At 49.2% G+C, this 16,904-nt stretch overlaps 1 protein-coding gene across 19 annotated transcripts in view; it reads left to right on the top strand.

The window, feature by feature from the left end:
* The first annotated feature begins 2,673 nt into the window (after window positions 1-2,673).
* FGFR2 (fibroblast growth factor receptor 2) overlaps window positions 2,674-16,904 on the top strand; it is a 103,777-nt gene continuing 89,546 nt past the window's right edge. For 13 of the 19 annotated variants that reach the window (XM_032608371.1, XM_032608370.1, XM_032608368.1 and 10 more), the window contains exons 1-2: window positions 2,774-2,877; window positions 6,730-7,021. In XM_032608371.1, coding sequence (XP_032464262.1) covers window positions 6,856-7,021 — 166 coding nt within the window. In that variant the 5' untranslated portion in view covers window positions 2,774-2,877; window positions 6,730-6,855. Of the gene's footprint in view, window positions 2,878-6,729; window positions 7,022-16,904 lie in introns of all 19 variants that reach the window. The other 6 variants (XM_032608376.1, XM_032608375.1, XM_032608374.1 and 3 more) reach the window with 1 other exon arrangement.

The following is a 16,904-nucleotide window of genomic DNA, read 5'->3' as shown; positions in this document are numbered from 1 at the left end:
GAAAAGGGGCCTCAGTGGGGGGCGGAGGGGCTGTGAATGGGGCCTTGTCTGGCGGTTCTTCCAGCTGAAACCTGGTGCTGGCGTTCGTGGTTCAGTTCAAACTGTCACCTTTAGTTCTTTCTGGCTTCTCTGCCCTCGGCCCTGAACCTCAACAGATTGGGGCTTATTTACCTATTCACGCTCGGCTGTGGACGCTCATTAATAGGCTTATTAGCTACACCATTCACAGGAGGCCATTGACAAAAGGGGTTCCAGCCACTTGAAGAGGGAAGAGAAAAAAACTGTAAAGAGATTATTTTCTCATTCAGAAGCCTCGCTGGTGTGAAAGCTTTCCTAGACCCTCTGAGGTCACTCGAAGCCTAAATATGATGACAGGATTGGTTTTTTTTTTTTTTTAAATTCCAAACATGCTTTTGCTTTTCTCAAAACCAGTTTGCTGTTGTGGGCTTGTGGGCTTCACTCACTTAAAAACGGACACTCTTAAGGGAATAAGGGGCTTTTGATGGATTGGTGTCTTTTCATCCCTATAAAGAATAAATTCTGCAAACTGCATCTGGACGTTGAAGTAGGTGTTCTTATTTGTCATTTTCAGCGGAAGGCTTCCTTTTTATTTGACGTACATAGAGCCATCGATGAATGGGGGATAGGGACGGCAGCTTCCTGCACCACTAATTTATGTGAGAATGTGTTAACAGCATTTTCAATGGCTGATGGATTCCTTGCAGGATGGGAAAGGAATCTGTACTGAGACACTTGAGTTCCCCATTGGCAGGGAATATAAAGATGTAAGTGCCAACCTCTGAGCAGGCAGACGCTCAGCCACGTCTCTTTCCGTGACCCCTGATCTGAGATGTAGAAAAGGTACTGATGTGGTCATAACAACTCAGGTGTGGTGGATAGCTGAGGGTCACCCGGCTGAGGTGTCCATGAATTAAAAGGTTCTGGGACTGATCTGGGTTTGAAGATTTGACCAAAACACATAGCCCTCCCCCAATCATATACATGAACTAATTGTTTTACTTGAGAGTCAGACTATTACTTTCGCTGTCACATTTCCAAAATAGAATTTCATAGCCATTTGCCTGAAGCATTTCAATGGATCTGTTACTCCTGGCTTTTAGGGAATTTTACATAAAAGTTCTCTGAGATGTATTGTGAAGAAAAATGATTTTCTAATGATGTGGCACCTTGAAAAAATATTTCCGTAAATGTTATGAAGTGTGCAGTGTCAATGACCCATGAGCAACTGCATTTCTAAATTCAGGAAAAGTCGATTTCCCAGGTCACTTCGGTACTGCTGCTTCATCCATCTTCAGGACTCGAAAGCACTTCTGGGTTTAATGACCTTTTTCTAAGGAAAAATAATTAAGGTTTTTATCTATATTGTCTTGGACTTAAGGCACCACTGCTTAGGAGCTGGATGAGTGAAGAAGAGAAAGTATATTAAAGAATAAATTATCCGGTAGATACAGCCTAGTGGAAAAGGTAAATGGAAAATACGCACTTTAACCAGTTACAGCTTGGCATTTGGTTGAAGAATCTTAAGATTCAGAGAGAGGAATTGATTTGCTCAAGGTCGTACAGCTATTTACAGCGGAGTTGAGTCTTTAGAATCTTCCGAATTTATTGATCCAAATATATATTACCAAACAACACTTTTTTCCCTCCAGTTTTGAACTTTTTCTAAGAGATCCAGATTCAGAGCCAGGCTCAGCTGCTGCCAGTAACCAGTTGTTTAACCTTGGACAAATAACCTCTCTCATCCTCAGTTTCCTTACCAGGAACTGGGACTATTACTCTGCAGGGTGGCTGTGTCAATTAAAAAGAAGACTCTATTCCGTGTGTCCCACCCATAGCAGGGCCTCCATAAATATTCGTTTCTTTTCCCATTGCTCTCGTTTTGAAGGACAGAGCAGTGTAGCGTCCAGCAACCATTCCCAAGTTGCTTCCTCTCCTCTCAAAGTTTCAGTTGCATTACATTTCTCCCCCCAATACCACGCAGACGCATTTTAAAGTCTCTTTCGGGGGTAGAGCAGGCATTCTGTCATTTGTTTTGACTTAAAATAAGACAACGTAACGCAACCGCCCGGCAAACCGTCGGTCAGGCCAACTCCCGAAGAAAGGGGGCGGGGGCGGGGGCGCGGGACCCGGCCTGATTCACCGAGGATGCTGATGCCTCTCTCCGTCCCGGTGCTGGCCGGGCCCCTCGCCTTCCCGGCCGGGGTCTTGGGGCCGCACGCAGGCGTCGGGAGCCGCGCGGAGCAGGGGCGGTCGGGGCGCGCGGCGCTGATTGGCAGAGCGGGCGCCGCCGTCCAGGAAACGGCTCGGGTTTCAGCGGGGGCGTGACCCGCCGGGAGGGGGCGGCGGCGGCGGCGGCGGCGGCGGCGCGGGCGGCGGCGGCGGCAGTGGAGAGCGCCGCGGAGAGCTGAGCGGGCGGGCGGCGGGTGCGGAGCGGGCGGGCGGGCGAGCGAGCGAGCGCGGCCGCCACAAAGCTCGGGCGCCGCGGCGTCTGCGCGCGGCGTAGCTGGCCCCGCGCGGCGACTCCTTTCCATGCTGGCTGGGCCCGGCCGCGAGCCCCGGGCGCCCCGAGGCCGCGGCTTTCCTGCGCGCTCCGAGCGTTCGCTAGTTGCGAGCAAAGTTTGCTGGAGGAAACGCCAAGCCTGAGTCCTTTCTTCCTCTCGCTCCCCAAATCCAAGCGCAGCCTGCGGGCGTCATGCCCGCGCGCCTCCGCAACCTGGGGTGCGCGTGAAGCCTCGGAGCCTTGGCGCCGGCGAGGGCCCAAGGACCACTTTTTGGGGGGAGCTCGTCGTTTGCTCCGTCCCGACCCACGCCGGGCGCGGGGACAGAGCCGGTCGCCGGGGATCGTTGCCATTCAAGGTAACCTCCGTGGTGGGCCCCTCGGGGAGCCTCGCGGGACTGGAGAGTGGGCCCACGGGAGAGTGGGCGCCGTGAAAGCCCGGGACGCCGGGTGCACGGTCCCGCGAGCGGAGGGCTGGCACTGTGGAGGCTGCTCCCTGTTCTTCCTCTTTGGCTGCATAGGTGATGGGGGAGCTGGGTGCATGCTGACGGCTGGCGTTAGGGAAGTTCTGCCTCAACCACCCCCATCCAGATGCTGACATCTGCCTCTGGCGCTCACACCCGCCCCCCTGTCAAACTCCGGCCGGCGAGATCCTCCGACCCCAGAGCTGGCGGGCGAGCGGCGGGGCTGCCTCGATGGTGGCACAGCCGCGCAGGTCCGGAGCTCGGAGGGGCATCTTCGGGGTGCCTCGTTACGGGGCCCGGGGAGCACCCGTCCCGTCCCATCCAGGCCCCGACGGGGGTGCCCTTCCCCGGGAGGGAGCCGCTGGGGTGGGGCCGGCGACACCTCTGTAGGGTAGGAGATGCTCGGGGGTGGCACATTTGGGGAGGGGGCTGCTCCGGTTCCCCGATTGCAGTGCCGGGCGTCCCTGGCCGGCAGCCGCCGTCGGCGCTGGAGGGAGCCCGGCGCGCCTGGGGCTAGGGGGCGAACTGGACCGACTTTTTCTAGTTCGCTGCCTGCTCCGCCGGCAGCAGCTCGGAGATGTCGAAAGCGCAGGCGAGTTCTAACTTGCGCGCTCATTCTTTAGGCTGCCGGACCGCGCCGGGGAATCAGCTGGGGGCCGGGCCAGGAGCTGGCTCCGACCCTCGCGGCCGGAGGGCCAGGCGCAGCGGTCTGGCCCGGGGGCGATGAGTCTCCGCCGCTCCCCTCGCCGTCCGCTCCCTTGCAGACTCTTCTCGCGACCTTCCTTCCTCTCGCCCAATTCAATAAAACCTACCCTTAAAGGCAAACCTGCTTTCACCCATTATGTGTTTGGTGTGAAACGCCATCAACATTTAAAACCCCATTGTCCCCTTGGTCCCAAATCCCTGTAAATCTTCCACTGGCCTCGACTCATTTTCATCTGAAAAGACTGTTTAGTTTGAATAGAAAAGAAATCGGGAGCCTCTCTCTCTCCCTCTCTCTGTCTCTCTCTGTCTCTCTCTGTCTCTCTCTGTCTCTCTCTGTCTCTCTCTCTCTCTCTCTCCCCGTGGAATGTCAATTAAAATGCAGATTTCTCTGAGCTCTTTAGCGCCCAGAGAAGGGGGAGAAAATCAGATATTCCAAGCAAACAAATGAAAGAAGTGCTACAATGAAGCCGGGTTGGTGGTGTTCAGTTCTCCCGGAGCGGCGGCAAGTCCTCATTGGCTTGCCAGCGTTAACGGGGAAGAGAAGGTGGTCCCAGGTCAGCCTGTATTTTGCATTTTTTGAGGATTTCAGTATGTTGAGGAATCCCCACACCCACCGCATTTGACTCCTTGAGAAGCCCCTGCCCTGTTAGCTGTGGGGAGAAGGGGAGCTAGGGAGGCTCTGAGCCAGGAGGTGGGTCTGCCCCCTGGGGGACCTGGGCACCCCCGCACCTTGCCTGGCTCTCTTGACTGATGTGAAATATACTGGGAACAAAACACCCAAGTGCTCGTCATGGGCGGGCAGGCAGGCAGACAACCTCTTAGGGGTAGAAACTCAGGTAAGGCGGGCGCTGCATGGGCTGTCTTCTTGGAGCGTGGTGGTGGGGGGGTTGGGAATGTTCTGGTAAACCGAGGAGCCCAGCATCGACCTGCATAGGGACCACTCCCCAGCCAAGCCCACTCGCTTGTCACTTTGCCTGTCTTTGGGGGCGGGCTTGTGCAGAGGTGAAAATGGACCAGGGGGACGGGTGGCCATGAAGAGCCATCCATCACTGGGAGGGTGACACCTCCTCCCGCGCCCAGGCGGAGAAGAGAGTTCCCTTTCAAGGGGAAAAATAAACACGCTGGGGCTTTCACTGAGGCTCAGACTCCAGGAGGGATTATGGTATTGAAGGCAGGAAGCTGGGATTGTGGCCGCCAGCGGCATGCTGGGCCTGTGTTCCCAACACCGAGCCTGGGGACCTCATTATCCTGCCTAGGAGGTCCCTCCATACTTTTGTCCACTCCGGTGAGGAGTTGTGCAGACCTGCCGCCCTAGGCCTCCACCTTCCAGAGATTTGGGAAGGGGGTGGCCGCAGGGCCTGGACCTGGAAATGGCTAAAAGTCAGTTTCTGGTGCAAGCTGATGGGATGAATGAATGGTTTGGGATTTAGCTGAGGTCACTTACTGTCCACCTTTCCCTGCCTAGAGCAAAGGAAGCTCCTCTAGGCTGGGACAGGTGGGCGAGGCGGCTGGGGAAGCAGCCTGGGGCCCACCCTCCTGCCAGGATTCAGGATTGTTCCTGTGAGGCAGAAAATTCCCATGCATTCTGGAAATGCTTAGTAAGTCAATGAGAATGTTTGTGTGTTTCCCTCCCACGTGTATGTAGAAATAGATATGGAATTATCTTTTGAGGCTCTTAACTTGAAGAGGAAAGAAAAGTTGGCCAAAAAATCCTTCAAGCAGACTGAAAACAGGGTGGGCACACATGCTTTTCTTGCTTGTGCTATGAATCACACCATTTCACATGTGCTTTCTTTGAAGCAGAGATTTTCTTTATTCCTCCTCTGCAAGTGGGGCAGCATCCTCTTTTCCCTTACCCACTTTAATCCTTAGTTAAAGCTAGACGTTTTTTCTGCTGTAGCTTTGGGGAGGCTCCAGCAGTATTGAAATCGTAGTCATAATTCGAAATATCAAGTCATGCAGAGAGCGTGGGGTTTAGAAAGTTCTCACCCCTACCCTCAATCCTATAAAATGTGGTTCATTCATATATAGTTCACAGAATCTGACTGTGTCGATCAAATTCTCTAAAGTTTGTGCATTTCGGTTCTATACTTACTAATTGATACCGAACAAATTTAAAGTTATTTGGAATATCTTAAGTGTGGAAAATTTTCTTTGCCTTTGGATCAAATGAGTGAACAGAATAGCAGGTTGGGCACCCCCTTGTAATTTCTGCTCTGAAATTTTAGCCAGTAGGTTAGCATACTGAAAGTTATTGGCCCAATCACATACCTTGATAATAATTTACATATCATCAGAAGCAGCATCATTAATAAATGCCTGTGATATTCATCAGAATTTGCATTTGCTCCACTTCTTAACCCACTCTGTCTGAAGACATTCACTAGGCCTGGGTTGCCGTTAGTCATAGTGGAACGGGATTCAGCCTTCGAATCTCTTTTTGGATCAGCTGCTTTGAATGTATTGCAGTTCTGTTCATTCTTTGTAAGTGGCTGCTTGGCAAAAGATTGAAATACATTTCTGCATTTGAAAATGAATCTCGACAAGTGTAAACTGGTGGGAATTTTCGGTCACCTTCCTGGGGTTCTTTTTACTTTGCTTGTCTCCCTTCTCCCTGAGGGCTCCAGCCCCCAGAAGCAGATGCCTCTGAAGTGCAGCTGGCCCGAGAGAAGTTAACGAGAGGCTGGGTATGCCAGCCCGAGCATCATTAACTTGCTTTTGTAGTTGCCCTTGAAACTAAGGTCACGTTGCTTCTGCTTCTTGAGGGCGGTAGAGGTGACAGTGGGTAGGAGAAGAGAGTACACTTTGCCTAACTGAAGTGGCCGCACGTATCTGTGTCCTGTAGCTCCTCTTTTTTTTATCTCTGTTTCTTAAAAGTAGGCTTTCTGAACGATCAGCCTAACACCTTTTGTGGACGGGTCTGGTGGAAACCCCTGGGACTCACGTGCGGATGGAAGGCATTTGCAGATAATGAAAAGGAACTGGGTTGAAATGACTTGGAGTTGGGGAAGATTTCACTGACTCGCCGACTCTCTCCTCTAGAGGCTACAGCAGCAGCAGAAGTGGCTGCAGGGCCAGCAGAGGCTGTCACAGCACCTCGGTTCCCGAGCCCACCGCCGGCTGAAGGCATTGCTGCAGGCAGTCCATGCTCATAGAGGAAGTGTGCAGATGGGATTAACGTCCACATGGAGATATGGAAGAGGACGGGGGATTGGCACCGTAACCATGGTCAGCTGGGGGCGCTTCGTCGGCCTGGTTGTGGTCACCATGGCAACCTTGTCCCTGGCCCGGCCCTCCTTCAACTTAGTTGAGGATACCACGGTGGAGCCGGAAGGTAAGTTGTTTAATTTCACTTTCAGGGTACCGAGTTTGTTTTGGGATTTGTCCGGGGAAGTGGCACTTAGGTGGAGGCCTGTTTGAGAATCAGGTGCCCCTCGCGTTGTAAATGGGTCTTCCAAGAGCAAGGGAGAGTGGGCTGTCTGCTCCCCGCAAGCCAGAGATTACGAGAGCAGGTTCCCAGCTGGGACACTGCAGGCAGCGCGGTGTCGTTTGGTGGTTTTTTGGCATGTGCGTGTCTCTGACCTGGGTGAGGGAGGCAGCGGGCAGTTTATCCAGTGCCCAGGAGAGCCGTGGAGGGGGAGCTTGTAGCTGAAGGCCATCTAGGGCTTTCTGCAGGAGCACGCTTACCGGAGAAAGTTTTCCTCACAGCGTAAAGAATTGCTGCTTTCTGACAAAAGGAGTCACTAAGGGAAATTGCCAACATCTGAAATGCTGACATTTTATTTTCATTGTCTAAGGGGAAGCAGCAGCCTCTGAAGTTCAGCACAGAGATGCTTGACACATTACATGCTTTTGAGCCATTGTAATTCATAATACTTAAGCAGTACGTCACAAAGCGGCAGATTCTATTTTAAGTCAATTTGAAGTGTACCTGGGCCTTTCCTGAATCTCTGAGAACTTCCAGATCTAACAGGGTGTGCGTTGGTGTCTCAGCTTTGGACATTGCATGAAGGCAACACATTATGCATTTTGGGAGGTACAGAAAGGCGTGAGGCCAGTTGTGAGCACCGAACAGGGCTGAATTATCCCGCCGGGCAGATTTGGAAACTCTTCCGCAGGTCCTTCTGAGACGTCGGTAGCCAAGCCTTGACTCGGTGCAGCACTGACATCTGTCATCAGTAGGGAATATCGGTAGCTGAGCTATTTTTCAAGTGGTAATCTGAGAATAAAACGGCAGATCCTAGCACTCATCGCCACTTAATGAACCTGTTTGCTGAGAGCCCACCTGGTGCCTGCTGAGCTCGGGGGCCTGAGTGGGCTGGGGTCAGCTCAGCTGTTCTGGAAAGGCACCCAGCACAGAAGAGGACCGCAAGCCCGTCTAGGACCATGCGGGAGGGAGGGCTGTGTCCCCATCCGAGGGGGGCTCCCGCTGAGACCCTGAGTCAGGAAGCATAAAGGCGTATCTTTTTCTAAGACGGAGGGACTTCTTACCGGAAGCAGTCCAGCAGTCGTGAGATGAGGCTCGTGCCCTTTTTCTTACACAGAGGTACGGAGGCTTTATAATGAACAGGTGCGGTGACATCGCCGAGGTTTCCAGATCTCCGGGAAGGAAATCTGGTAGGAGCTTGTGTCTGTGACTGCCTCCTTGTGACATAAGCATGGCTGTAATGTGCAGTGGTGATTTTTTTTTTTTTTTTTTTTTTTTTTGCTTTACGCGGGCCTCTCACTGCTGTGGCCTCTCCCGTTGCGGAGCACAGGCTCCGGACGCGCAGGCTCAGCGGCCATGGCTCACGGGCCCAGCCGCTCCGCGGGCATGTGGGATCTTCCCGGACCGGGGCACGAACCCGCGTCCCCTGCATCGGCAGGCGGACGGACTCTCAACCACTGCGCCACCAGGGAAGCCCAGGTGATGCATTTTTAAAGGGTTTAACTTGAGGGAAAAGGGTCCTGGTTTCTGAAAGTCACGCCTGTACTTCTTTAATTTTGCTAATAATTAAAATGGATGTTTCTCTAATTGCCAGTTTTCCCCCGAGTGCGTGGCTCAGCCCACACTGAGGCAGCTTGAGCTGGGATTTCCCAGGAATGGCCCAGGTTAGGAGGAAAATGTCATTTTTCATTTAGACTTCCAGGGCAGCATTATTGGGAGTTTATTTCAACATAAAGTGTAAAGTGGTCCTGGAGGACTTCTTTTTATCATATTTAATTATTGAAGAGAGTTTAAAATATGTGTGCACATACTGGAAGAAAGAGGTGAGGCAGAGAGGGGGAAAAGCAGTGGACAGGGATGGAGTCCGCACGGTGGTTCTTTGTTAAAAATGTGCATCCAACAATGTGAGTATTGTTGGAAGCAGGTCTTCCCAACGTGGCATCTCTGGATGCGCTTGCGGGTTGAGGGGAGGTGCCTGAATCCCCTGAAATGGTAGGTCATATTTTGCAGGTGTCCTTCTGTGCATATTTCGGGGTTCATAGCTTCTATGAGGTTTGTGTCCAGAGTTGTGAGAGGTTAAAAAAAAAAAGAGATTTAGTGGACCCCGCAAAACCCTGCAAAGAGGTGACTTTGGAAAAGCACACAAACCCCTGGACCTCAGTTTCCTTCCCTTTCTGTCGTCTGAGGGTTGGATAAGACAGTCTTCCGGGTCTCTTCATTCGTGCTAAATGAATATTTATATCCTCAGAAGCCTTCTGATGACCTGCCTCAAAAGCTTGCTGGGAGATTTAGGTGGGCCTGGACGTGAAGTGCGGTTAGCACAGGGCCTGGCACCTGGGATGTGTTGTCATCATTGTTCCCAGTGAGCTGGGCACGTGCATCTTCCTGGTCCCATGGGCTGGCTGGGTCAGTTGCCACAGTGTCAGGAAACATCTAGGCTTTTGGAGGCAGTTGAGTAGAAAGTTGCTCTCTAATGGAGGAGGCCCTTCATGTTTCCAGGCAGCTGTGTTTGCTTTCTGTAGGGTCTGTACTTCCCCTTTCAACTGATTTGAGCCCTAAGATGAGTTCTTCCAATGCCGGAGTTTTGCTTTGGTGTCAGAGGTTGTTAGGAAGGTAATCTAATTATAGATGAGGAAGAGCAGATTTTTAGTAACTGGAAGCAGACTAAGTGGGGCAGCTCCAGTTTAGGCTGTGGTACCAGCGAATTGGAGAGAGACAGACAGAGTGTCCCCCATCCATGTGTGTCCATCAGTCCCTGTCTGTCCTCCATGGTGAGTTTAACTGTAGCTTTGGTTAAAATAAGTTCAACCATGACCTTCTAGTGCACAGGGCCTTATCTTATTTTTGTTTTGCTAATTGGGAAGCTCAGTTTAGGTAATGTGTATCGGGCTGGACCAGAGGAAAATTTGTGTGGAGAAAGAGGTAACTAAGTTCCAGGAAGGAGCCCTAATGCTAGAGGGTCCTTTTCCAATTGTCCCAGCTTTGTACAGTATCATGTCGTCTATCATCACCCTATCCCATCCATCATATCATGTATCACATCATCTCATCTGCCATGTACCATCATATCATATATCCCATCATCTGTCATATATCATTTGTCTCTGGACACATTCTGAAGTGGTAGCAGTAGGTTTGGGTCTACTCAACTGACTTAAGAAGAAAACAATCTCTAAAAGATTTTAGTTGTTAGTATTCCAGACTAAAAATGAATATTTTCAACTGGTCATTCATTTTTGTAGGTGACCAGCTGCGAAGGGTTTAAACTCAGTTGACTCAAAGGGGCCAGTCCTCAATGCCAAGTACTGTTCTGTTGATTAAGATTGTAATTATTTAAAGTATAGTCAAGCTTGATTACCTTGGGGTGGAGGCGACTCTTACTTTCAAGTTCTTCCTGACATTGTCACCTACTCTGGTTAATTAAGTCATTGTTGACATTAACCACATCTTTGTTTACATCAGCCCAGTAGGAGCTAAAATAAAAGGGCTTTTCCAACCCAAAACCCTTTATTACTTTTCCACCCTCCACAAAGTGTCATTCTGAAAAGCAACAACCTGGGAAGAAAGTAGTATGCCTTTTTTTTTTTTTTTTGTAATCAATTTTTGGGCAAGGTGATCCTGACTGATGTGAGCTGGTCCAAAGTTCAGTAGCAGAGAGATTGAGCATGGGGTCCACACGGAGACCTCCTTACCTCAGATTTTTCCAGTATGGTTTAAGTCCTTTGTTAGAAGTATTGTAAATGCCATGATATCAGCCATACGCATTTAATTGCAAGTTAAAAGAAAAGAAAAAAAGAATATATCCGCATACCAAGAATGAATGATTTAAAATAATCTTCTGTTTTTTATTATCTGCATCTTTGTTCCTCAGTATGAGTGTTAATATTTAAGAGTTGACTGTAACGTGATAGCTTAGGAACAAGGACTTATTCTTGGTAAATTAAACCAAACGTAGGCTTATGCAGTTCAATACACAATGAAGTACACATTCTTTTTTAGTATATAAAGTATTTCACAATTCATAGACAAAGAGCTGTGTTTAATATTACTTCTAGAGCAAAAATTTGGCAAGCCCAGAGAATTGGTATTTGTATACTTTCTATACTGGCTCGCTCTCATCCAAATTCCAAGTGTGTGTGTGTGTGTGTGTGTGTGTGTGTGTGTGTGTGTGTTTGTGTGTTTGTATTTTGCCTTTTTATTTTAACCAGTTAAAACACTGAGTACCTACTAGGTGACTAGTCCTTGCTAGGCCATAACTGAAGACTTGTTGCTCTCAAGTGTTTCCCACTCAGCTGAGGGTGAGAATTCAAATAACTAGAGCAACCCAATATGAGATGTTTCCAATATCAGACTTAATGAATAATTACATGGTTATGAAATCACTGGGGTAGTGTTTACACAGGAAGAGTTTTGTTTAATGTTTGTATTCCCAATAAAATGTGTCCAGGAGCCCTCCCATTTGTAGTCTCTTGTTTGGGTATTTACTTATCCAGGGTAGTTGTTAAAAGGCTGCCCCCCTCTTTCATCAGAGTCTGGCTTAATTTTACGTTTCCATTAAAAATGCTGTCTAATTTTAGTCTTTAAAGGAAAATGTGGGAAATTGATTTTTGGGTGCCGGCATCTTAGGCTCGGTAGGAAATACAGCTAGTGTGCTACTTTCCGCTGTGTCGGTTTGACTCTTAGCAGGGTGCTTGCCTTGGTAGGCAATTCAGAAGTGATTGTTCGGAAGTTTTTCAGGCTGTCCCACAGATGATTCTGATCCAGTGGGTTTTATGAGGCTGTGCAAAAAGGCCCATGGTCTTTATTATTATTTTGTTTTCCTGGAGGGATGACTTTAGCCTTAGGTTCTGCATCCTTCTTATGCTTTTGCTGCATCCAAGTGGGATTTAGAGGTGGCTCTGCTTTTCCGGCTTCCCTGGCATTGCAATGCCTGATGCCACACCCTCACCCCACGTCCTTCTCTCTGCCTTGCCATCTTAGCAGTAATTTCTTTTAACTGATGGTGACAGTGCTGAAGGCCATATGTGGCTGAATCGTGAACCTAATGTAAGGGCTGAACGTTTGGCCTCAAGCCAAAGAGGTGGGTTTCTGATCATTATATCCAAGGTGAACAAACCCCGAAGAATTCAGCTTTGACTCCTTAGAGGCTCTTGAACTTGAGTTTTTAAAGCTATGCACAACTCGTGTTCCATTTTGCGGACAGTGTTTATCTTCATGGGAAGCCTTAAGGCTTTCTGGCAGCCCGAGAGTCTGCACAAACTGGCCACTTCCTCCTGCTTACCCAGATAGACCTGGAGTGACCCAGCCAGGTTCAGCTCTGGCTTTCCTGGATCAGGGAATGGGAGGAGGTGGGGAAGGGAGCTGAGGCCGAGTTCTGTAAAGAAGTCTGGTTGAACAAGCTGCTGGCCTTTTCACTATGATGGGCCCCCATGTCTTGGAGATGTTTCCTTTTGAAATTAACAAAGGTCACACTTTTCCCAAGTTGTTTTTCCCCCGTGCTCTGATCCTTACTACCCCGGTTTTGGGCATGACAGGAAACCCAAAATGGTAGCCACATCAGTGGTAGATGGTGGTTGCAGGCTTTCACTGGCCTCTGTTTGTGTAACGTCAAGCTTTTACTGTTTATATAATCATGCAAAAGGATATTTTAAATTATCAGGCTAGACCACTGTTGTCCATGAAGAGTGCAAATCAAGAAGAATAGGCATGCTTTAGAGTTTCAGTAATTTTGGTTTTAGGAAACTTGTACCATGATGGAGTTTTAAGATGTTGGGTGTGAGCTGTTGTCATTTATTCCACTTTGGAATCCCATAAGTAGTTACGTCCCATTCTGGACTTTTGCCATTTCATGTGAATATTAAAAATTTCAACTTCTTTTTGACTGTACTGAGTCAGGGAGCTAAGGTGTGGCCTACTCTTTGCTCTAACCCCTGTCCAGCTAAAGCATGGTAAATTCTGAGTCGTGTCTGAATGGAATGCACATATATAGAATGTCGGGTCATGGTGAACATGTTTTATGGGGAGGTCAAAACAATAGCTTATAAGGAAAAGACTGACAGATTCAGAATTGAGGTCAAGGGACATATATATTTTATGATTTATATACAGCACTTTACTTGAAAGAAAGAACCCAGTTCTGAGCTCTGACATTAATACGGTAAACTCTGTATATATTGTCATGATTATTTTCTAACGCTAGAACTTCTTCTGAGTTACTATGTGTGACCTCTTTTTAAAGGCCAGTTTACTGTTAAGTTTTGCCATACATAACCAGCTGTAATGTTTTAAGGATATCAGGACATCGAAAAGTCCAACTTTGTGTGTTGCAGGGGGCAGGGGAGGTAGGAGGTGGGGAGGTGCTATAAAATGTATAGAAAGATCTTTGCAGTGGTGAGTTTAGGGTTTAAACTCTTTGAAAACCCTTACACTTCAGATTGTGAGTAGACAGTGAGTTTGCCCCAAAGGAGTGTGGCTGCCTTCAAGGCACCTCCTTCCTTTGGGAATTCCATGGCGGTCCAGTGGTTAGGACTCTGCGCTTTCACTGCCGAGGGCCCGTGTTCAGTCCCTGGTCGGGGAACTAAGATCCCGAAAGCTGGCTGCGCAGGTGGTGGCCGCCCCTAACCCCCGCCCCAAAAAAGCACCTCCTTCCCATCCCACTAAGCCTCCTGGATCTTGACCAAAACTTGTTGCCTTTTTAGCTGGCCCAGGCAGGCGCACAATTAACTATACATCCTAGGGTTCAAACAGAAAATCACTCAGATCTTTAAAAGACCAGGAATACTCTATGTTATTATCCTAAATTCTGCATCTGACTTTTTTTTTTTCGTAGAAATGAATAAAATCATTTAAAATGGTATGTAACGTGCTTTCTGGGGACCGAAACTCACAGAAGGAACTTGGCCTTGGGAGCTAAACAAAGGAGATTTGAATCTTTCCATTATCTACTGGTGCTGTGACCTTGGATAAGTTAGATAACCTCTCTGAGCCTCTCTTTCTTTATCTAAAAGTGGGTCTGATAACATCTATCTTGAAAGGGGGACCATGAGGATCAAACGCAAGTGTATGTAAAGCCCGTACAGTAGTTCCTGGCAGATAGTAGGTGCTCAGTAAGTGCTAGTTTCCTCCCTGCCCCACCCCACTTCCTTGTAGAGGTAAAAACCTGAGACAGGATGTCAAACCAATATCTCTGGGATGTTTACCCTACGATATACAATGACAAATCTTCTGATGAGAGGCATTTACTTTAATTAAAGTAGAAAGGGAGCCTGTCCAACCCTTTGTATTATCCTGGGCATTTACAAGTCTGGACCTTAGAAATGGGGTCCTCTTGCTGCTTGCAGTCCAAATGGTTCAGGGTTGACATTTTTTTTCCCTGTCGAAAAAGTCAGTTGCGGCTATGTAATAACGGCAGGATACGTGCTTCATAAGGAGCAATATATTTTGGCAAGGAGTTCTGCGCTTGGGGCTTCCAAACAAAGGATTGTCAAGAGGCCCTGTGAAGAAGGATGGAGAGGGACTTCCCTGGAGTCCAATGGTTAGGACACTGCACTTCCACTGCAGGGGGCACGGGTTCGATCCCTGGTCAGGGAACTAAGATCCTGCATGCCACGCGGCACAGCCAAAAAAAAAAGAGAAGGATGGAGAGAGGTTTATGGGATTGGTTGGCGGGGAAGGGGGGTGTCACATGCTCTGCTTTTGTCCTGGCCCGTGAGGGGAGCTCCATAGTATGTTATGATAGGCTCTGCCAGGTTGGCCTGTGGTGACTTCCCCCGGGCAGCCTGCTGGGCCTTCCTTAGGTGCACAGGTGGCTGGGCTTCCAGTCTTCGTGGAAGGGAGCTCAAGGAGATTGTTATGGTACCCGTGGTGCTGGGGGTGTGAGTGGGCGTGGGCAGTGTGGATGGGGTCGTATCCCTGAGAGGCTGAGGTTGCAGCTGGTGGTAACAGTAATTCTTCTTACCATCTATTAAGTGCCTGCTGTGTGTTGGACATTGTGCTATAGGTGCCTTGACATGTTATCTCTAATCTCTTTCCCCAGTTTTATTGAGATATAATAGGCAGCACTGTTTAAGATGTATGGCATAACCATTTGAGTTACATATATTGTGAAATGATTACCACGATAAGTTTAGCTAGCATCCATCATCTCATACAGACACAAAAAAGAGAAAGAAAAAAATATTTTGGGATAAACTCTCTTAATGACATTCACATATACCAACCACAGAGCAGTGTTAACTCTAGTCATCACGCTGTACATTATACCCCTGGTACTTATTTCCCTTCTAACTGGAATTTTGTACCTTCTGAACCACCTTCCTCCAATACCTCCTCCCGCCACCATCTCTCATCTTAGTAATGCGGCTGACCCCAGCTATCCACATTCGCATTTTATGGCCGAGACTCTTGGAGATGAAATGATTCCTCCAAGGCCCCATAGGTAGTGAGTGTGTGTCCAGGCTTTGGGGTACATTGATTGGTGCAACAAAGATTTCCCAGTGGCCTCCTCTTTCCTGAGCAGGTGACTCTTCTGTGGAGTACTGTGGGGAGCTGCTCATTCTTAGATCTGTCATTTGACTCTTAAACATGTAAGGACAGTGCTGCTTGATGCAGTTTCTTCTCATCTGTCCACATCTATTCCCCTAAAGCTATTTGAAGAAAAGTCGTAGACAGTACAAGCATTCCAATAATGACCACTTCGTGATTCTTCTGGAATGGCCTCTGGTGGTACGTCGCTCGTTGGTAAGAAGCTAACCCTCTCTGCTGTGCAGGAGACCAGAGGGAGACTGCGCGGAGTCCCAGATAGCGTCATGCGGCAGGAGTCACAGCAGGAAGGGCCGGCCAGCATGAGGCCATCCCGTTTTCCTCGTCCCGGGTGCTTCAGACGGTCTGCCCTGGGACCTCCTCAGCGTTCAGTTTTGGTTGTCAGTTTGACATTGCGTCAAGCTTTTCTTCAGCATTTCTGGTTTGAGGTTGGGTCAGGGCCTATCTCTGCACACTGGTATACCTGGGGCTCCTGCAACCTGTCGTCATGGACAGATACTGAGCCCTCTAATGTCAGAAGCTAGGAAAGCAAAAATAAATAAATAAAAGGCGGCTGGGGGGAAGGGGAAAAAATTCCCAGAACGAAAGGGCAGAAGCAGCAACACCTATATACTTCCTGTAGCCTTGGCCAGGAAGGGTGTCCCGAGGGAAAAAAAGAGGCCGGGGAGCAGAGCCTGTTTTTAAAGCAAACGAAGTTCAGTTTGGTGGTTTAAAAAAAAAAAAAGAAAGTGAACTCTGAGCGGTTCCAGCCCGACGTGGAGGTGAATCAAGCCTGGTTCAGCCAGTTGCACTCCGCGCCGGCCACCTGCTCGGTGACGCAGAAGACGCAGGCATCCAGAAGGGGGGCTCCGTGTGGGTGAGAGGTTGTAGGATGCTTGGCTGGAAGGTGACACTGCGCGGTTCCCTCTGAGCCTCTCAGCCCTGGTGCGGCCGCAGCTTCCAGAGCCAAGGTCATTACCATGGCACACCTTTCAGATTGCAGCGTTGCTGTGGCTCCTTTGAGTTTGTCCCCCAATTATGTTGAGGCCCTGCTATGTCCTACTGTGTGCCGGGCTCTGTGGGGATAGAATGACAAGCAGAGAAGTCTCAAGTCCTGTTGAGTTGGGGGGGATGGGGGCGTGGGGAATGGGACTGGCATTTGTCAAATACTTGCAAAAAACGAAAGGGCAACTTCCAGTCTGAGGTGAAGGTAATCCGAAGTAAAAGCATGGTGTGTCTCAGAGGGATTCGGGGAGTCCCGAGGAGGCCA

The sequence above is a fragment of the Phocoena sinus genome, chromosome 16 (assembly GCF_008692025.1).
Source record: "Phocoena sinus isolate mPhoSin1 chromosome 16, mPhoSin1.pri, whole genome shotgun sequence".
Classification (NCBI taxonomy): domain Eukaryota; kingdom Metazoa; phylum Chordata; class Mammalia; order Artiodactyla; family Phocoenidae; genus Phocoena; species Phocoena sinus.
This window is presented reverse-complemented; position numbering and strand designations above follow the sequence as displayed.